The 22,354-nt window shown below is 41.4% G+C and overlaps 1 protein-coding gene and 1 pseudogene across 3 annotated transcripts in view; one reads left to right on the plus strand and one right to left on the minus strand.

Moving 5' to 3' along the window:
- The window catches only part of NSUN6 (NOP2/Sun RNA methyltransferase 6), an 85,137-nt gene that overhangs the window by 60,234 nt on the left and 2,549 nt on the right, over positions 1-22,354 (plus strand). For all 3 annotated transcript variants that reach the window (XM_007196404.2, XM_057542162.1, XM_028162424.2), the window contains one exon: positions 11,236-11,384. In XM_007196404.2, the coding sequence (XP_007196466.2) occupies positions 11,236-11,384 (149 nt within the window). The remainder of the gene's footprint in view (positions 1-11,235; positions 11,385-22,354) is intronic.
- Positions 2,229-3,037, minus strand: LOC103014465 (mortality factor 4-like protein 1; annotated as a pseudogene).

Raw genomic sequence — 22,354 nt, forward strand, 5'->3', positions numbered from 1 at the left:
GCATTGATTGATATTTCTGTCCTTAAGCTGATAACACTGCCTTAATTACAATAGCTTTGTAGTAAATTTTCATCTGCAAATAGAGATAGGTCAGTTTCTTCTTTGCTAACCTGGATGCCTTTTGTTTCATTCTGTTGCCTAATTGCCCTTGCCTAGAACCTTAGTACCGTGTTGAATAGAAGTGGTAACAGAGAACATCCATGTCTGATGTTCCTGATTAGCCTTTTTTCAAGTGGCTTAGAACTGTAGGTTTGTCATAGATAGCCTTTCTCAGGTTGAGAAATTACATGATTATTTCTAGTTTGTTGGATATTTTAGATCATGAAATGGTGTTGGATTTTGCCAAGTGCTTCTTCTGTCTTATTCAGATGATCATGTGGTTTTTGACCTTTATTCAGTTAATTTTCAGATTTGGAATCCACCTTGCATTCCTGAGATAAATCCCACTTGGTCATAGTGTATACTCTTTTTCATCTATTGGTGGATTACGTTTGCTTGTATTTTATTGAGGATGTTTGTTCCATATTTGTAAGAGATACTGGTCTGTGGTTTTCATTCTTGTGATATCTTTGTCGGGTTTTGGTTTCAGAGTAAGACTGGTCTCATAGACTGAGTTGGAAATTATTGTTTTCTCTTATGTTTCTGAAAGAATTTGTGAAGACTTGGTATTATTTAAAAGTTTGGTGGATTCATCAGTGAAGTCACCTGGGCCTGGGTTTTTCTTTGTGGGATTTAAAAAAGTTACCGATTCAGTCTCTTTACTTACTATAGGTTTATTCAGATTTTCTCTTTCTTCTTGTATCAATTTTGATAGTTTGTATCTTTTTAGTAATTTGTCCATTTCATTTATCTATACAGTTTATAGTATTCCTTTATAATCCCTTTTCTTTCTGTAAGATCAGTAGCAATATCCCCCGTTAATTACTGATTTTAGTATTTTGAGTCTTTTGGCCAGTCTAATTAAAGTTTTGTCAATGTTGATTTTTTTTCAAAGAACCAGTTTTCGGTTTTGTTGATTCTTGTTTTTCTTTACTCTGTTTCATTAATTTCTGCTCTAATTTTTTTGTTTTATTTAAAATTTTTAATTTTATATTGGACTATAGTTGATTTACAATGTTGTGTTAGTTTCAGGTGTACAGCAGAGTGATTCAGTTATACATACACATATATCTATTCTTTTCAAATTCTCTTCCCATTTAGGTTATTACAGAATATTGAGCAGAGTTCCCAGTGCTATACAGTAGGACCTTGTTGGTTATCTGTTTTAAATATAGTAGTGTGTATATGTCAATCCCAAACTCCCAATCTATCCGTCCACCCACCTTTCCCCTTTGGTAACTGTAAGTTTGTTTTCGAAGTCTGTGAGTCTGTTTCTGTTTTGTAAACAACTTCATTTGTATCATTTTTGTTAGATTCCACATATAAGTGATATCATATATTTGTCTTTCTCTGTCTGACGTACCTCACTTAGTATGATAATATCCAGGTCCATCCATGTTGCTGCAAATGGCATTATTTCATTCTTTTTAATGGCTGAGTAATAGTCCATTGTATATATGTACCACATCTTCTTCTTTTTTTTTTTAATTTAAAGAAAAAATTTATTGAAGATCTGAAAAACAATTTCTAAAAGGTTGACTTTTCCAGAAAACTGTAGCTACACAATGCATTGTGTCTATCATGTTAAAACCTGCATTAGACACAAATACAGAAGCCATGAAACAAGCCACCATTCTTCAACAATCTGAGCAAAGATAAAATGCCTAAGGAACAACATGGATGACTTGCAAAGGATGGGCTCTTTAAGCACCATAAAAAAAGGGGGGGGGAGCACAAATGGACGAGTATTTTCAGTTATACACACTGAATTGAACCTTTGGCACTAGGAATCAGGGCGTTTTGTCATACAGCATTAACACATTATAAAAGTGTGTGGTGGCAAAGGAATAGAACCACCAGCATTCAAACGCAGCTTTGTCAACTAAGCAATAAAATACAGTATGTCTTTCTGTTGTCCATCATTGAATACACTGGTAGCAACTTTGAAATGAAAGAAAAGAAAAAAGGAGCTGTAATTCCTTTCATTTTCTCTGTTTAAATATCAAACAGAAAACAAACATCAATTCTATTATACACTGACATTTCCAAAGTACCTCATTTGTACAGGAGAAGGACTATGAAACAAAAATGCGTTTACAGACATCCAGACGTAAGTGAGTATAAGCACCTCACACAGCTTTCCGATGGTACTCAGGAGGAGCCGCTTCGTTAATCGCTGGCGCTAAGCAGAGTTGCTGAGTTCTTTGCCAGGTGTTTTAGGAAACCATGAAGATAATTCAGTAATACAGCAAGGCTCTTCTTATCCAGAGGTGTGTGGGCCAACATCGCTCCAGTTTGTACAGATAATCTCAGTAGATGTGGCGCTCCGTGCACGTGGGACATGGGCGTCATCAGGGTGATCTGCGAGGATTTCAGCATACTGTGGTCTCTCATGTTTGCAGAGCAGCTGAGTGCCCAGCATTACATTGAAGTATTCCTTTATCCCTGCCACAACTTCATTGACTGCATCCTCCTTGTTATCTGTGTTTCCTTGAGATTTCTTGTGATTTGCATAGTCCGCTAGAATGGAATCCACATTCTTCTTGGCAGGAAGATAAAGAGCTGTTTTTGCCGGGTAATTAAGTCCCAGTCATCAACAGGCCTCGGTTTTAGTTCTTCAGGAATCTTTACTGTAACTGCAGCTCGGTTCGTGAATGTTTCCTCGTTGTCAACCATAGGATCTACCTGGGGCCTTTTCTTGTAGGAGGCTGAGGTGTCTCACTGGTACTGCCACTATCTCCATTTCCAGGTGTTTTCTGTTTGTTCATTTTTGTTTTCACATCAGCATTTTTCTGTTGCAGACCAGAAGTCTTCTTTCCAGGGGCAGCCCCTCTCATCTTCCCCTCTGCGTACTGCTCCTGATGGGCATTTTGAAGTTCTCGTTGTTTGGTGTAGATTGGTGTCCACGTATTTGAGTGCTCTGCTTTCTGGAACCCATTCATCTCAATTGGTATTCCAGCCACTGTAATGTATAAAGTATTACACTTGATTATCCTTTATGGCAACCTTTACACGCTTTGCTTCATAAAGAAGAGGCCCATGGAAGCACAGCACTCTCTCACCCTCCTGGAATTGAGGCTTTGGGTTCTGCTTCAGTGCCATTTATAAGTGATTGCTGCTGCCTCCTCCTTCTCCCGCCATCCCCGACTGCTGCCCCCCTACTCTCGACCCCACCCAACTCTGTGTCAGACGCGCCGTCAGGCACTGCCAACTCTACATCCTGGGCCCTACCACATCATCTTTATCCATTCTTCTGTTGATGAACATTTAGTTTGCTTCCATGTCTTGGCGATTGTAAACAGTGCTGCGGTGAACATTGGGGTGCATGTATCCTTTTGAACCATGTTTTTGTCTGGATATATGTCCAGTAGTGGGATTGCTGGATCATATGGTAGTTCTCTTTTTAGTTTTTTAAGGCACCTCCATACTGTTCTCCATAGTGGTTGTACCAGTTTACTTCCCACCAACAGTGTAGGAGAGTTCCCTTTGCTCCACACCCTCTCCGGCATTTGTTTGTAGACTTAAAAAAAAAAAAATTTATTTATTTGGTTGTTCTGGGTCTTAGTTGTGGCAGGTGGGCTCCTTAGTTGTGGCATGCGAACTCTTAGTTGTGGCATGCATGTGGGATCTAGTTCCCTGACCTGGGATCCAACCCAGGCCCCCTGCATTGGGAGCCTGGAGTCTTAACTACTGCGCCACCAGGGAAGTCCCTGTTTGTAGACTTTGATCATGGCCATTCTGACTGGTGTGAGGTGATAACTCACTGGAGTTTTGATTTGCATTTCTTTGATAATTACTGATGTTGAGCATCTTTTCATGTGCTTTTTGGCCATCTGTACGTCTTTGGAGAAATGTCTATTGAGATCTTCTGCCCATTTTTTGATTGGGTTGTTTGTTTTTTTTGACATAGAGCTGCATGAGCTGTTTTTATATTTTGGAGATTAATCCCTGTCGGTCACATCATTTACAAACATTTTCTCCCATTCTGTGGGTTATCTTTTTGTTTTGTTGATGGTTTCCTTTGCTGTGCAGAAGCTTTTGAGTTTAATTAGGTCCCATTTGTTTGTTTTTGTTTTTATTTCTATTACTCTAGGAGACGGATCAAAAAAGATATTGCTTCAATTTATGTCAAAGAGTATTCTTACTGTTTGCCTCCAAGAGTTTTATAGTATCTGGTCTTACATTTAGGTCTTTAACTCATTTTGAGTTTATTTTTGTGCATGGTGTTAGAAAATGTTCTAATTTCATTTTTTACATGTAGCTGTCCAGTTTTCCCAGCACCATTTATTGAAGACGCTGTCTTTTCTCCATTGTATAGTCTTGCCTCCTTTGTCGTAGATTAATTGATCATAGGTGCATGGGTTTATTTCTGGACTTTCTGTCTTGTTCCATTGATCTGTATTTCTGTTTTTGTGCCAGTTCCATATTGTTTTGATTACTGTAGCTTTGTAGTATAGTGTGAAGTCAGGGAGCCTGATTCTTCCAGCTTTGTTTTTCTTTCTCAAGATTGCTTTGGCTATTCAGAGTTTTTTGTGTCTCCATAGAAATTAAAAATTTTTTTGTTTTAGTTCTGTGAAAAATGCCATTGGTAATTGGATAGGGATTGCACTGAATCTGTAGATTGCCTTGGGTTGTATAGTCATTCTGACAATATTGATTCTTCCAACCCAAGAATATGGTATATCTTTCCTCTGTTTGTGTCATCTTTGATTTCTTTCATCAGTTTTTCATAGTTTTCAGAGTACAGGTCTTTGTCTCCTTAGGTAAGTTTATCCGTAGGTATTTTATTCTTTTTGATGAGATGGTAAATGGGATTGTTTCTTTAATTTCTGTTTCTGGACTTTCATTGTTAGTGTATAGAAATGCAACAGATTCTATGTTTTAATTTTGTATTCTGCAGCTTTACCAAATTCATTAATGAACTCTAGTAGTTTTCTGGTAGTATCTTTAGGATTTTCTATGTATAGTATCATGTCATCTGCAAACAGTGACAGTTTTACTTCTTCTTTTCCAATTTGGATGCCTTTTATCTCTTTTTCTTCTCTGATTGCTGTGGCTAGGACTTCCAAAACTATGTTCAATAAAAGTGGTGAGAGTGGACATCCTTGTCTTGTTCCTGATCTTAGAGGAAATGCTTTCAGCTTTTCACCTTTGAGAATGATGTTTGCTGTGGATTTGTCATATATAGCCTTTATTATGTTGAAGTGAGTTCCCTCTATGCCCACTTTCTGGAGAGTTTTCATCATAAATGGGTGTTGAATTTTGTCAAAAGCTTTTTCTGCATCTATTGAGATGATCATATGGTTTTTATTTTTCACTTTGTTAATGTGGTGTATCACACTGATTGATTTACAGATGTTGAAGAATCCTTACATCCCTGGGATAAATCCCATTTGGTCATGGTGTGTGATCCTTTTAATGTATTGTTGGATTTGGTTTGCTAGTATATTTGTTGAGGATTTTTGCATCTATATTCATCAGTGATATTGGTCTGTAATTTTTTTTCTTTTCTTTTTTTTTTTTTTGGTGGTATCTTTGTCTGGTTTTAGTATCAGAGTGATGGTGGCCTCATAGAATGAGCTTGGGAGTGTTCCTTCCTCTGCAGTTTTTTGCAATAGTTCCAGAAGGATAGGTGTTAGCTCTTCTGTAAATGTTTGATATAATTTGCCTGTGAATCCATCTGGTCCTCTACTTTTTTTTTTAAATAAATAAATTTATTTATCTGTTTATTTTTGGCTGCATCGGGTCTGCGTTGCTGTCCGCGGGCTTTCTCTAGTTGCGGCGAGCAGGCTTCAGTAGTTGCAGCACACGGGCTCAGTAGTTGTGGCTCGCAGGCTCAGAAGTTGTGGTGCATGGGCTTAGTTGCTCCGTGGCGTGTGGGATCTTCCTGCACCAGGGCTCGAACCCACGTCCCCTGCATTGGCAGGCCGATTGTCAACCATTGCACCACCAGGGAAGCCCCTTGACTTTTGTTTGTTGGGAGGTTTCAATCACAGTTTCAATTTCAGTGCTTGTGATTGGTCTGTTCATATTTTCTCTTTCTTCCTGGTTCAGTCTTGGGAGATTGTGTTTTTCTAAGAGTTTGTCCATTTCTTCTAGTTTGTCCATTTTATTGGCATATAGTTGATTGTAGTAGTCTCCTATGATCCTTTATATTTCTGTGGTGTCCATTGCAACTTCTTTTTCATTTCTGAGTTTATTGATCTGAGCCCTCTCCCCTTTTTCTTGACGAGTCTGGCTAAAGATCTATTCTGCCATCTTGTCTCAACACCCCTCAAAACTTGAAAAAAAAAAAAAAAGTGCTTGTTACTGGTTCTTGTTTCCTCATCTCTCAAGCTGAGAATCAGTTTCCAGTAGGGCCTTGAGCCCACTGGTCAGGGCTACACGGTTTCCCTAGCTGAGCTTTGAGGTGAGAGGGAAAATGCACCCTTCTTCAATCCTCTGTTCTCTTCCCCACAACGATTGCGGTGTGGGGTGATTGGCACTGGGGTTGGAGACACACCTCTGGAGCCCCTTTAACCCCTGAGAGCCGCAGACCAAGCTGAAGCGACTGCGGCCCTGGTGTCGGGGGAGCCTCTCTGCTCTAATTTTTATTATTTTCTTCCTCTGCTTCATTTTTAGTTTGCTCATCTTTTTTCAGTGTCTTAAAAATGGAAGCCTAGTCTGGAGCCTGTGCTCCGCAACAAGAGACGCCGCGATAATGAGAGGCCCGCGCACCGCGATGAAGAGTGGCCCCCACTTGCCACAACTAGAGAAAGCCCTTGCACAGAAACGAAGACCCAACACAGCCATAAATAAATAAATAAATAAATAAATAAACCCAAAAGTTAAAAAAAAAAAAAAAGACTCTCTTGAGGTTGTTGATGGAGAGCAATTTAAAAAAAAAAAAAAAAAGGAAGCCTAGGTTATTACGTTGAGACTTCTCTTTTTTCTCTTTTTTTAAAAAAATAAATGTATCTATTTATATTTGGCTGTGTTGGGTCTTCGTCGCTGTGCAGACTTTCTCTAGTTGCGGCGAGCAGGGACTGCTCTCCATTGCGGTGCGCAGGCTTCTCGTTGCAGTGGCTTCTCTTGTTGCAGAGCACGGGCTCTAGGCGTGTGGGCCTCAGTGGTTGTGGCACATGGGCTCAGTAGTTGCAGCACACGGGCTCTAGAGCGCAGGCTCAGTAGTTGTGGCGCACGGGCTTAGTTGCTCCATGGCATTCAGGATCTTCCTGGACCAGGACTCGAACCCATGTCCCCTGCATTGGCAGGTGGATTCTTAACCACTGCACCACCAGGGAAGTCCTGAGACTTTTCTTTTTTTTTTTTTTTTTTAATGAGGATCTTGAATCAGATGCGTATGTTTGATTGATTGATTGATTGATTGATTTTGGCTGTGTTGGGTCTTCGTTTCTGTGCGAGGGCTTTCTCCAGTTGTGGCAAGCGGGGGCCACTCTTCATCGCGATGCGCGGGCCTCTCTCGTTGCGGAGCACAGGCTCCAGACGCGCAGGCTCAGCAGTTGTGGCTCACGGGCCCAGCCGCTCTGCGGCATGTGGGATCTTCCCAGGCCAGGGCTCGAACCCGTGTCCCCTGCATTAGCAGGCAGATTCTCAACCACTGCGCCACCAGGGAAGCCCCTGAGACTTTTCTTTTTAATGTACTTATTTGCAGCTGTAAATGTCCCTCTAAGCACTATTTCACTACTTCCCATAAGATTTGGTACATTGTGTTTTGTTTTCGTTCACGTCACAGCATTTTAGGATTTACCTGTGATTTCTTTGACCCACGGTTATTTAGGAACATGTTTTTAAATTTCCACATGCTTGGAATTTTCCAGATTTCTTTCTATTACTAACTTCTGTTTTCATTCCGTTTTGGTGGGAGAAGAAACGTTGTATGAGTTTAACCTTTTTCAGATTTACTCAGCTTTGTCTTATGGCCTTGCATATGGTTTGTCTCCACATGCACTGGAGAGGAATATGCATTCTGCTGTTACATAGTGTTTTCTATTAGGTCTAGTTGGTTTATAATGTTGAAGTGTTCTGTTTCCTTGTTGGTCTTCTGCCTCTTTGTTCTTTTCATTAGTAGTAGTTCTGTTTTTAATTTTATGAGGAACTTCCATACTGTTTTCCATAGTGGTTGCACCAGTTTACATTCCCACCAGCAGTGCAAGAGGGTTCCCTTTTCTCCACATCCTCATCAACGCCTATTATCTCTTGTCTTTTTGATGACCTGTGGTTTTGATTTGCATTTCCCTGATGATTAGTGCTGTTGGGCATCTTTTCATGTGCCTGTTGGCCATCTATATGTCTCCTTTGGAAAAATGCCTGTTCAGATTCTCTGCCCATTTTTTAATCGGGTGGTTTTGTTTTTTTGATACTGAGTTTTGTGAGTTCATTATATACTTTGGATATTAACCCTTATCAGGCAGATCATTTGCTACCATTCTATAGATTGTCTTTTGGTTTTGTTGGTGGTTTCTTTCACTGTGCAAAAGCTTTTAGGTTTGATTAGGTGCCAGTTGTTTATTTTTGCTTTGGCTTTCCTTTCCTGAGGTGAAACAGAATTGCTGAGACTTCTGTAAAGGAGTGTGCTGCCTGTGTTTTCTTCTAGTTGGTGTATGGTTTCTGGTCTTACATTTAGGACTTTTGTCCATTTTGATTTAAATTTTATATATGGTGTGAGAAAATGTTCTAACTTCATTCTTTTGCGTATAGTTGTCCAGTTTTCCCCAGATCTCTTATTGAAGACTGTCTTTTCCCCCATTGTGTACTTTTGCTTTCCTTGTCATAGATTAATTGACTATAAGTGTGCGGATTTATTTCTGGGCTCTCCAGAAGTTTAGGGGCAAGGCTCCCTGGAGCTGGGATTCAGAGCTCTAAGGAAGGGGGTTTTACCTAGCTGCTGTGCTACTCAGGGTCCAGAGCAGGTGACTGCAGTGAGCTGGGACTTACAGCTTGAGAGAGGGGGCTCTGTCCACTTCAGACTGATACTTAAGGGAAAAAGCTGGAGACTGTACCTGTCCAGTCGAAGGGCTGTTACTGGGATTGTTTTGACAGAAACAACAAGGCATCAGGAAGGATCAAGTCCTGTTCTCTACCCCTTTTATCTTTCATCCTCTTCCCACCCCCATCGCTTCTCTGCCTCCTGTTGGTGAATCTTGAAGCCAACAGGGAAAGGAGAATTGTAGTTCACATAGTTCCCGCCTCAGCATCACACAGCAGAGTAGAGGCGGGTAAACTTGGAGCTCAGAAGAATATAGCTTAATAACTAGCATATTTGGAGCAGAACAGATAGTCCTTGAAATAGGTTCAAATGTATACTAAAATTTCGTATATGAGAAAATTAGCATTGCAAACCTAGAGGGAAAAGTAAATTAATAAATAGCTCTAAGATGATTTTTTTGTTTGGAGGGTTGGGGGAAAGGTTTATGCACAAAAGTAACTTTAGGATGGATTAATGTTTACTGTCAAGAATTAAACGGAAAGTAACTAGAAGCAGGTATAGATGAACATTTATTTGACTTCATAATAGGGAAGATTTTAAAGCATGAAAGCCAAGCTAGAACTCAAAAGAAAAAAGATAAATTTAATACTCAACATTTATGTATGTAAAAAAAAAAAACTGTGGCAGGTGGCAAATAGTGGGAAATATTTGTAAAATAGTTAAGAAAGGTGAGATTACGATTTTTGATGTACAAAGAGCTCTTCTAATCAATACAAAAAAGACAAGTCTCAGTAGAAAACCAACAAAGATGATGTGACCATCTAAACAAAAAAATACAAATGGTCAATAACATAATTATCAGCTTTGATGAGGATTTTGGGGAAAGTACACTCATGACACTGGAAGTGTAAATTGCATTATAGTCTTTCTACAGGATTTTATCAGTATGTATTAAAAACCTTAAAAATAATTGCTTACTTTGAAAAGATATTTCTTTGGAGACAGTCGATAAGAAAGCAAGGATGGTTGTGGATGGAGATGAGTTAAATTGATAAGAGCTTGTGTCTCACAGTTCTGCAGTCAGGAAAGCAGGTTATCTTGGGGTGAGACCCAGAACGCTGCTGTGGGCACCGTAGGAAAGCAGCTAGCTTTGCATGAAAGCAGTCTGCAGTAATGTCTTGCCTACAGTTAGGTACCATAAATACATGAGCAGACCTGCTTGGTTTCATGATTTTCTCCAGTAACCCTAAGTAGATGAGAAGCTGGAGTGGAGAAAGTTATGTAAGCAAATGCAGAGGGAAACCTGTGGAAGATTGGATTCGGGGCTATGTGGACTCGTTCTAGAGCATAGCCTTGCTGATGGCCACAGAAGTAAGGAGGCCGAGGAACCATAGATCCAGGATGTTTGCCTAGAGCCTAAAAGGTAGTCTCTTTTTCTGGGGCTGTCTGCAGTAATATTTCCTAAGAAAAATACCAGCTCTTAGAATGACTAGAGTTAATTTCATGTCCTAGCTCTGATGAAGTGTGGCTTCTGACATTGGGGGTACCGGTCTTGTTTGATTAGGCCTTGGCTTGCACTATATCAGTTAATCCTATAATAATCACATCTTTTTTTTTTTTTTTAAAGTATATATATATATATATATATATATATATATATATCTATATATATATATCTATATCTTTTTTAAAATTTTATAGCTACTTTATTTATTTCTTTCTTTATTTTTGGCTGTGTTGGGTCTTCGGTTCGTGCGAGGGCTTTCTCTAGTTACGGCAAGTGGGGGCCACTCTTCATCGCGGTGCAGGGACCGCTCTTCATCGCGGTGCGCGGGCCTCTCACTATCGCGGCCCCTTCCGTTGCGGGGCACAGGCTCCAGACGCGCAGGCTCAGTAGTTGTGGCTCACGGGCCCAGCTGCTCCGTGGCATGTGGGATCTTCCCAGACCAGGGCTCGGACCCGTGTCCCCTGTATTAGCAGGCAGATTCTCAACCACTGCGCCACCAGGGAAGCCCAATAATCACATCTTTAACCTCTTTTACCTGTAAGTCAGTTAGCTTAACCAGCTACCTGATGGAATGGAGGAATTGTTATGCATTACTTTCTATTCTAGATTATGATGTTAAATTCCGATAATTGCATCTGTTTCAGGAGTTTTCTGTGCTAATAGGGCAGAGAGCAAATAATGTTTATGCTTCTCTTTATAGGAGAACCTCCGTTCTTACCAGAATCTTTTGACCGAATTCTTCTGGATGCTCCCTGCAGTGGAATGGGACAGAGACCAAACATGGCTTGTACTTGGACTTTGAAGGAAGTGACATCATATCAACCATTACAGCGAAAACTCTTCACTGTGGTATGTAATGATCTTTTGCTGTGGGAGAAAGGTGACCTTTACTAGTTTGGTCTTTTAAAGACTGAAAGCAGAATTCACAGCAGCATTATTCACAGTAACCAAAATGTGGAAAAAGCCCAGGTGTCCATCAGCAGATGAAGGGATAAGTAAAATGTGGTACGTCCACACAACAGAATATTACCCAAAAGCCCAGGTGTCCATCAGCAGATGAAGGGATAAGTAAAATGTGGTACGTCCACACAACAGAATATTACCCAAAAGCCCAGGTGTCCATCAGCAGATGAAGGGAGAAGTAAAATGTGGTACGTCCACACAATGGAATATTGCCCAGCCTTAAAAAGGAATGCAATTCTGATACACGCTACAACATGGATGAATTTTGAACACATTATGCTACGTTATATAAGCCAGACAGAAAAGGACCAAGTGGTGTGTGATTCCGTTTATCTGAGTATCAAGAATGGGCAAATTCATGGAGACGGAAAGTAGAATAGAGGTCACCAGAGGCTGGAGGGACAGCAGAACGAATGGGGAGTCCCTGTTTCAGTGGGTCCAGAGTTTCAGTTTGGGATGATGAAAAAGTTCGGGAGATGGGATAATGGTGATGGTTGTAAACAGTGTGAGTATACTTAATGCCATTGAATTGTACACTTAAAAATGGTTAAAATGGTAAATTTTATATACACTGTACCACACACACACACAACACCGGAGACCTGGTTTTCCTTTATGTTGACTCACTTTTTCATCTCAGGCAATAGTAGAATTTCTTCTCTGAGACATTTAAGGAATTTCAAACATTCTGCTCTGTCTTAAAAATAGAGCGTTGTTGGGACTTCCCTGGCGGTCCAGTGGTTAGGACTCCATGCTTCCACTGCTGCAGGGGGCCCGGGTTCGATCCCTGGTCGGAGAACTAAGATCGTGCACGCCACACGGCGTGGCCAAAAAAAGGGGGGGTTGTTAACACAGTTACTAATTGATGTAAAACATTTGGGTATAAAATAAATTACTTTTTTATTGGGTTCTTGGATCATCTTAGTGAATTAAAAGTGGGAAATCCAATAGAGGCGAACACATTCATAAGATTGGGAAGTGACAGCATCCAGTGTCAGATATAGAAGGACCATAAAAATGTAGCAAATCTAACTGGTCTACAGTATGTTGCAGAAGAAGCCCAGATAGAACATGTGAGAATTTCTGTCAGTCTTCCCAACATGATTTCATAGGATGTAGACAGCATTTGATCAGAGATGATCCCACCATTTCCTCTGAGTTCTCTAATTATAAATACACAAGCTGCAGCAACAGTGGATATGCTCTGATGATTCCGTCTCTGAAGCTGTCTTTAAGTACATTTCTTTTCAGCACTCCTGGTGTCTCCTTTCCTACACAAAAGTGGCACTAAGAGTGGATTGTTTAAACTTTTATTGTATATGGTCTTCAGAGAACACATCCTGGAAGTTAAAACAGCAAGCAGCAAAAAAAAAGAAGCTTTGCTTATAGCTGCAACCCAGTTTGATGTGAGGGTAAAATTAGGACCCTGTTTTAAGAGACCTGGCTCTTTGTTCTTTTTAGCTCATAGCAAAAAGACATTTTAAGAGGCTACTTGGGAGGAGATGTGTTGGTCTCAGTGACAAGGAGCAGCTGACCGTGTGCAAGAGAGAGTGTAGAATCTAGTGGGTGTGCCGTTGGGGGAGGGTAGGAGTTGAGACCGTGGACACGGTGCCCCCACATAAGTTACTCTAGGTACCTGGGTCCCCATATGGGAGAAGTGGGTAGGGTAACTCCCCCTGGTGGGGCCACCGTTCTCATGGCGGTTATAAGATTTGTTGAGAAGAGCCGTGTAATGTGCTTAGAGCAGCAGCTGACACCCAGTACAAAGTTTAAATTTTGATCAGTGTACTATGGTTAAAAAAGCATAGTATATGCTTTTTTTTTTTTTTTAAAGATTTTCATTAACATTTAAAAAAAATCTGGGGATTTGAAAAGAGAAACTTTAGTTATTTGGGACAAGTTCATTTTCATATTACACCTTATTTCCTGGACAGATACTCATTGGGCACCTCCTATATGCAATACACAACTCTAGGTGCCGATGACATGCTAGTCAACCCCTGACCTTTTACATGGGGTTTCTGTTCTAACTGGGGAGGAAAATAAACAGCTAGTTGAGTTAGAGATTTCTTGTATTCCAAGGCAGTGACCCAATGAAGCAAACTTTAGAGAGGAAGGGGGATGGGAGCGCCTGATCGGAACAGTTGAAAATTGTACGTGGCTGGGCAGGGAGGGCGCTGCTGAGACGCCGAAGTAGAAACAAGAGGATGTTGAGGAGGGAGCGAGCACTGCAGGGACGGAGCGGAGCTTTCGGGCTGGTGCAGAGGTCCTGAGGTCGGTGTGTGCCACGCACGTTCCAGAACAGCAGAGGCAGGTGGTGCTCAAGCAGGGCAAGCCAGGCGCACGAGAAGGGAAGGCCGCGAGGGGCCTGCTGTACACAGGGCCTCGAAGGCCACTCTGAGGACGTGGGCTTTGACTCCAAGGGATGACGGGCACATTGGAAGGGTTGTTTAGTTTTGTTTTGTTTTTTGGCTGTGCCGTGTGGGTTGTGGGATCTCAGTTCCCTGGCCAGGGATTGAACCTGGGCCGTGGCAGTGAAAGCCTGGGATCCTAACCACTAGGCCACCAGGGAACTCAGCATGGAAGGGTTTTGAGCTGAGAAGCCACCGATCTGGCTGCTGTGTTGAGAATAGATGGTAGGAGGGCAGGGAATGAAGCAGGTAGGAGACTGAATAATCCAGGCGAAAAATCATGAAGCTTGGAGCAGAATGATAGCAGTGGAAGTTGGTGAGAAGTAGCCAACTTCTGGATATATTTTGAAGGTAGAGCCAATGGCATTTGCTTGATGACGAGAACGTGAGAGCAGGAGGCATAAAGGATAATCTGAGGTTGGGGCTTGCGCCCCCGGGGAGGACAGGAATCCGGCTCCAGGAGGTTTCAGAGGAAGAAGGTAGGAGTTTAGTTTGGGATGTGTCACATCTGAGGGTAAAAATATTGAGAATGCAGTTGAACATATGGGTACAGAATTCAAAAAGGAGTCTCACCTAAAAATGTAAATTGGTGAGTTTTCAGCATAAAAATGGTATCTAAAGCTGTGAAACTGAATGGTCATATTTGGGAAAGTCTTGGTCCAGATGGACTAAAACAGCTCCAAGATAATGAAGTGCATCTGGCCTGGAACACTCTAATTAAAGAGGGAGTCCTGGTCATACAGACCATCACTTATTTATCCCAGACACTTGAAAAAGGTATCATATATGTTTATATTTTTTCTTTATACATCTTTATTTTGTACACATTTATAAATGTTGTGTTACAACAAGCCTGACTTACTCTTCCCATTTAAAAAATAAACCATAAATAATATAAAGGAATCATGGTCCTTGTCTCCTTTTATAAATCCTACCCATGAGTCTTTTTTTTTAAATAAATTATTTTGGAGTATAGTTGATTTACAGTGTTGTGTTAGTTTCAGGTATACAGCAAAGTGATTCAGTTATACATATATCCATTCTTTTTCAGATTCTTTTCCTATATAGGTTATAACAGAATACTGAATAGAGTTCCCTGTGCTATACAGTAGGTCCTTGTTGGTTATCTATTTTATGCATAGTAGTGTATATGTGTTAATCCCAAACTCCTAGTTTATCTCTCCCCCATACTGTTACCCCTTTGATAACCATAACTTTGTTTTCTATGTCTGTGAGTCTATTTCCGTTTTGTAAATAAGTTCATTTGTATCATTTTTTTTAGCTTCCACATATAAGTGATATGTGATATTTGTCTTTCTCTGTCTGACTTGAGTTCACCTAGTATGATAGTCTCTAGGTCCATCCATGTTGCTGCAAATGGCATTATTTCATTCTTTTTTTTTTTTAAACTTTTTTTTTTTTTAATTTTTATTTATTTATTTTTAGCTGTGTTGGGTCTTCGTTTCTGTGCGAGGGCTTTCTCTAATTGCGGCAAGTGGGGCCACTCTTCATCGCGGTGTGCGGGTCTCTCACTGTCGCGGCCTCTCTTGTTGCGGAGCACAGGCTCCAGATGCGCAGGCTCAGCAGCTGTGGCTCACGGGCCTAGTTGCTCCACGGCATGTGGGATCCTCCCAGACCAGATCTCGAACCCGTGTCCCCTGCACCGGCAGGCAGACTCTCAACCACTGCACCACCAGGGAAGCCCTATTTTATTCTTTTTTTATGGCCGAGTAATATTCCATTGTACATATATACCACATCTTCTTTATCCATTCATCTGTTGATGGGCATTTAGGCTGCTTCCATGTCTTGGCTATTGTAAATAGAGCTGCTATGAACACTGGGGTGCGTGTATCTTTTTTTTTTTAATTTTTATTTTATATTGAAGTATAGTTGATTTACAATGTTGTGTTAGTTTCAAGTGTGCAGCAAAGTGATTCATTTATACATATACATATATCCATTCTTCTTCAGATTCTTTTCCCATATATAGGTTATTACAGAATATTGAGTAGAGTTCCCTGTGCTATACAGTAGGTCCTTGTTGATTATCTATTTATATATATGGTAGTGTGTATATGTTAATTCCAAACTCCTAGTTTATCCCTCCCTGCCACCTTTCCCCTTTGGTAACCATAAGTTTGTTTTCTATGTCTGTGAGTCTGTTTCTGTTTTGTAAATAAGTTCATTTGTATCATTTTTTTAGATTCCACATATAAGTGGTATCATATGATTTTTGTCTTTGGCTTATTTCACTTAGTATGATAATCTCTAGGTCCATCCATGTTGCTGCAAATGGCATTATTTCATTCTTTTTTTATGGCTGAGTAATATTCCATTGTATATATGCACCACATCTTCTTTATTCATTCATCTGTTGATAGACATTTAGGTTTTTTTCATGTCCTGGCTATTGTAAATAGTGCTGCAGTGAACATTGGGGTGTGTCTATCTTTTCTAATTATGGTTTTGTCCAGATATATGCCCAGGAATTGGATTGCTGGATCATATGGCAACTCTATTTTTAGTTTTTTAAGGAACCTCCATACTGTTCTCCATAGTGGCTGTATCAATTTACATTCCCACCAACAGTGCAAGAGGGTTCCCTTTTCTCCACACCCTCTCCAGAATTTATTGTTTGTAGGCTTTTTGATGATGGCCATTCTGCCTGGTGTGAGGTGGTAACTCATTGTAGTTTTGATTTACATTTCTCTGATAATTAGTGAAGTTGAGCATCTTTTCATGTGCTTTTTGGCCATCTGTATGTCTTCTTTGGAGAAGTGTCTATTTAGATCTTCTGCCCATTTTTTGATTGGGTTGTTTGTTTTTTTGACATAGAGCTGCATGAGCTGTTTGTATATTTTGGAGATTAATCCCCTGTCGGTCACTTTGTTTGCAAATGTTTTCTCCCATTTTGTGGGTCGTCTTTTCGATTTGTTGATGGTTTCCTTTGCTGTGCAAAAGCTTTTAAGTTTAATTAGGTCCCATTTTTTAATTTTTGTTTTTATTTTCACTACTGTAGGAGGTGGGTCCACAAAGATATTGCAGTGATTTATATCAAACAGTGTTCTGCCTATGTTTTCCTCTAAGAGTTTTATAGTGTCTGGCCTTACATTTAGGTCTTTGATCCATTTTGAGTTTATTTTTGTGTATGGTGTTAGAGAATGTTCTAATCTCGTTCTTTTGCATGTAGCTGTCCAGTTTTCCCAGTACCACTATTGAAGAGACTGTCTTTTCTCCACAGTATATTCTTGCCTCCTTTGTCATAGATTAATTTTCCATAGGTGTGGGGTTTATTTCTGGGCTTTCTATCCTCTTCCATTGATCTATGAGTCTGGTTTTGTGCCAGTACCATACTGTTTTGATGACTGTAGCTTTGTATTGTATTCTGAAGTCTGGGTGTCTGATTGATTTCTCCAGCTCCATTTTTCTTTCTCAAGATTGCTTCTGCTATTCGGAGTCATTTGTGTCTCCATACAAATTTTGGTGTCAGGGTGATGGTGGCCTCATAGAATGAGTTTGGGAGTGTTTCTTCCTCTGCAGTTTTTTGGAAGAGTTTCAGAAGGATAGGTGTTAGCTCTCCTGTAAACTTTTGATCAGGTTCACCAGTGAAGCCATCTGATCCTGGACTTTTGTTTGTCGGAAGATTTTTTTATTTTTTTATTTTTTTAATTTATTTTTTGGCTGTGTTGGGTCTTCGTTTCTGTGCGAGGGCTTCCTCTAGTTGCGGCAAGTGGGGGCCACTCTTCATCGCGGTGTGTGGCCCTCTCACTGTCGTGGCCTCTCGTTGCGGAGCACAGGCTCCAGACGCGCAGGCTCAGCAACTGTGGCTCACGGGCCCAGCCGCTCCACGGCATGTGGGATCCTCCCAGACCAGGGCTCGAACCCGTGTCCCCTGCACTGGCAGGCAGACTCTCAACCACTGCGCCACCAGGGAAGCCCCAAGTCGGAAGATTTTTAATCACAGTTTTAATTTCAGTACTTGTGATTGGTCTGTTCATATTTTCTATTTCTTCCTGGTTCAGTCTTGGGAAATTGTACCTTTCTAAGAATTTGTCCATTTCTTCTAGGTTGTCCATTTTATTGGCATATATGTGTTCATAGTAGTCTCTTATGACTCTTTGTATTTCTGTGGTGTCCATTGTAACTTCTGCTTTTTCATTTTTCCTTTTATTAACTTGAGCCCTCTCCCTCTTTTTCTTGATGAGTCTGGCTAAAGGGTTATCAATTTTATCTTTTCAAAAAGGACCAGCTTTTAGTTTCATTGATCTTTTCTATTGTTTTCTTCATCTCTATTTCATTTATTTCTGCTCTGATCTTTATGTTTTCTTTCCTTCTGCTAATTTTGGGTTTTGTTTTTTCTTTTTCTGGTTGCTGGTGTAAAGTTAGGTTGTTTATTTGAGATTTTCTTGTTTCCTGAGCTAAGACTGTATTGCTGTAAACTTCCCTCTTAAAACTGCTTTTGCTGCATCCCATAGGTTATGGATCGTCATGTTTTCATTGTCATTTGTCTCCAGATAGCTTTTGATTTCCTCTTTGATTTCTTCTGTGACCCATTGATTTTTTAGTAACATGCTGTTTAGCTTCCATGTGTTCATGTTTCTTACAGTTTTTTCCCTGTAATTGATTTCTAATCTCATAGCATTGTGGTCGGAAAACATGATATGATTTCAACTTTCTTAAATTTACCGAGGCTTGATTTGTGGCCCAAGATATGATCTGTCCTGGAGAATGTTCCATGTGCACTTGAGAAGAATGTGTATTCTGCTGCTTTCGGATAGAATGTTCTACACATATGTGAATTAAGTTCATCTTGTCTAGTGTGTCATTTAAGGCCTGTGTTTCTTTATTGATTTTCTTTCTGGATGATCTGTCTGTTGATGAATGTGGGGTGTTAAAGTCCCCCACTATTATTGTATTATTGTCGATTTGTCCTTTTATGGCTGTTAGCATTTGCCTTATATATTGAGGTGCTCCTATGTTGGATGCATATATATTTACAGTTGTTATATCTTCTTCTTGGATTGATCCCTTGATCATTATGTAGTGTCCTTCTTTGACTCTTGTAACAGTCTTTATTTTAAAGTCTATTTTGTCTGTTACGAGTATTGCTACTCCAGCTTTCTTTTGATTTCCATTTACATGGAATACCTTTTTCCATCCTCTCACTTTCAGTCTGTATATGTCCTTAGATCTGAGGTGGTTGTCTTGTAGACAGCATATATATCGGTCTTGTTTTTGTATCCAGTCAGCCAGTCTGTGTCTTTTGGTTGGAGTATTTAATCCATTTACATTTAAGGTAATTATCAATAATGTGTTCTTATTGCCATTTTTGTAAATTGTTTTGGATTTGTTTTTGTAGGTCTTTTTTCTTCCCTTCCTCTTTTGTTCTCTTGTGATATGATGGCTATCTTTAGTGTTGTGTTTGGATTGCTTTTTCTTTTTTGTGTGTGTCTATTGTAGATTTTTGGTTTGTGGTTCCTGTGAGGTTCTGATACAGCAGTTTATATATATACAAGCTTGTTTTAAGTTTCTGGTCTCTTAATTTCCAGTACATTTCCAGTATCCTGCATTTCTACTCTCCTCATGATTGCTGGTTTGGATATCATATTTGTGTGTGGATGATTTCCTACCATTGCTTTATGTTTGCCTTTACCAGTGAGCTTTTCCATTTGTAGTTTTCTTATTTCTACTTGTGGCCTTTTCTTTTCTGTCTAGAGAATTTCCTTTAGCATTTGTTGTAAAGCTGGTCTGGTGGTGCTGAATTCTTTAAGCTTTTGCTTGTCTCTGAAGCTTTTGAGTTTTCCATCAAATCTGAATGTCGTATCTGAATGAGGGTATTGCTGAGCAAAGTATTCTTGTAGTAGGTTTTTCCCTTTCATCACTTTAAATATATTGTGCCTCTCCCTTCTGACTTGCAGAGTTTCTGCTGAAAAATCTGCTGATAACCTTATGGGGATTCCTTTTTATGTTATTTGTTCCTTTTAATATTTTTTCTTTGTCTTTAATTTTTGTCAGTTTGATTAATGTGTGTCTTGGCATGTTCCTCCTTGGGTTAATCTTGTATGGGACTCTCAGCGCTTCCTGGACTTGAGTGAGTGTTTCCTTTCTCATGTTAGGGAAGTTTTTGCTATAATCTCTTCAAATATTTTCTCAGACCCTTTCCCTCTCTCTTCTCCTTCTAGGACCCCTATAATGTGAATGTTGGTTGATTTAATGTTGTCCCAGAGGTCTCTGAAATTGTCCTAATTTCCTTTCTTTCTTTTTTCTTTATTCTGTTCTGTGGCAGTGATTTCTACCACTGTCTTCCAGCTCACTTATTTGTTCTTCTGCCTCATTTATTCTGTTATTGATTCCTTCTAGTGTATTTTTCATTGCAGTTATTGTATTGTTCATCTCTGTTTGTTCTTTAAATCTTCTAGCTCTTTGTTAAACATTTCTTCTGTCTTCTTGGTCTGTATCTCCATTCTTTTTCCGATATCTCGGGTCATCTCTACTACTGTTACTGTAAATTCTTTCTCAGGTAGATTGCCTGTCTCCACTTCACTTAGTTTTTCTTTTTGGTTTTTATCTTGTTCCTTCTTCTGGAACATATTTCTCTGCCATCTCATTTTGTCTAACTGTATGTGTTTGTGGTCTCCGTTTCTCAGGCTGCAGGACTGTAGCTCCTCTTGCTCCTGGTTTCTGCCCCCTGGTGGGTGAGGTTGGTCCTGGGGCTTGTGCAGGCTTCCTGGTGGGAGGTGCCTGCCCACTGGTGGATGGAGCTGGGTCTCATCCCTCTGGTGGGCAGGTTCAAGTCAAGTGGTGTGTTTAGATGTGGCTGTGAACTCAGTGTGGCTTTAGGCAGCCTGTCTGCTGATGGTTGGGGCTGTGTTCCTATCCCACTGGTTGTATGGTCTGAGGTGTTCTAGCACTGGAGCCTGTAGGCTGTTGGGTAGGGCTTGGTGTTGGTGCCAACATGGCAGCCTCCTGGAGAACTGAGGCCAATCAGTATTCCCTGGGACCTCTGCCACCAGTGACCTTGCTCCCATTAGTGAGCCGCAGTCAACCCCTGCCTCCCCAGGAGACCCTCCGAAACCCACAGGTAGGTCTAGCCCAGGTTTCTACGGAGTCACTGCTTTGCGCTGGGTCCCAGTGCATGTGAAATCTTGTGTGCGCCCTCCAAGACTGGAGTCTTTGTTTCCCCTCATCCTCTGGAGGTCCTGCACTTAAGCCCTGCTGGTCTTCAAAGCCAAATGCTCTGGAGGTTCCTCCTCTTGATGCCAGACCCTCAGGCTGGGGAGCCTGACATGGGGCCCAGAACTTTAACTCTTGTGGGAGAACCTTGCGCTGTAATTATTTTCCACTTTGTGGGTTGCCCACCCGGCGGGTATAGGATTTGCTTTTATCGTGAAAGCATCCCTCCTACTATCTCATTGTGGCTTTTTCTTTGTCTGTGGATATAGTGTAACAAACTGTCTTTTTAGGTAGGTTCCGACCTGTTTTTGTTGATGGTTGTTCAGCATTTAGGTGTGATTTTGGTGTTTTCGTGAGAGAAGGTGAGGTCAGGTCCTTCTACTCCGCCATCTTGTCTGGAATCGAGGGCTGCTTTTGGTCTGGATGCTTGCTGCCTCTTTCCTCAGTGTGCGCTGGCCGTTACCCACTTGATACGGGGTGTGCAGGTGCGGTGGCCTGTGCACGCTCCCGGTACGGCTGGGGCAGCCGTTGGCACCCTCTCCCATGTCTCCCAGTGGTAGCAGCGGCCCGCATGCTCCCGGGGATAGCGGGGGCGGCGACGGGAGCCCACTCGCGGGTCTCTTAGTGGTGGTAGTGGCCTGTGCCTGCCTCTGGAGCCCATGATGGCAGTGGCGGCTCGTGCCCGCCCCCGGAGCTTGTGTAGGCCGTGTCCTGTTGCCTCGGAGCGCGTGTAGGGAAAGACGCTCCTGCGGTTTTCCCACCCCTCTCCTCGCGTGCCCCACCCAACAGTGGTGCCTTGCTGTCTCTCATGGGCCCAGGCTTCTTCTGAGTGCAGCCTCAGTTGCCATTCTGCAGCCTCTTCAAGGTGTCTTCACACAGCCAACCCCGGTCCTCTCCCTGGGACTGTCTCTGAAGCCGAAGTTTCAGCACCCAGCGCCCCGCCTCCCCAAACCGGCAGCTGAGTGTCTCAGGCTGGGGAGCACAGGGCAGCGGGACAGACCGCCTGTGCCGGTCACTGTCCATTTTGCCTTCCGCAGGCTGGTTGCTGCGTTCTTCTCCGGGGCTCCAAAGCTCTGCTTCCATCCAGGCTGGTCCTCCCGCCGATAAGGGGACTTCCCAGGGTGCAGGAAACTTTCCTTCTGCACAGCTCCCTCCCAGGGGCGCAGGTCCAGTCCTGATTCCTTTCTGTCTCTCTTTTTTTTTCTTTTTTCTTTTGTCCTGCCTGGTTATGTGGAGGTTTTCTGGCCCTTCCAGAAGTCTGAGGTCTTC

Source organism: Balaenoptera acutorostrata, chromosome 3 (assembly GCF_949987535.1).
Source record: "Balaenoptera acutorostrata chromosome 3, mBalAcu1.1, whole genome shotgun sequence".
In the NCBI taxonomy this organism is placed as follows: Eukaryota; Metazoa; Chordata; class Mammalia; order Artiodactyla; family Balaenopteridae; genus Balaenoptera; species Balaenoptera acutorostrata.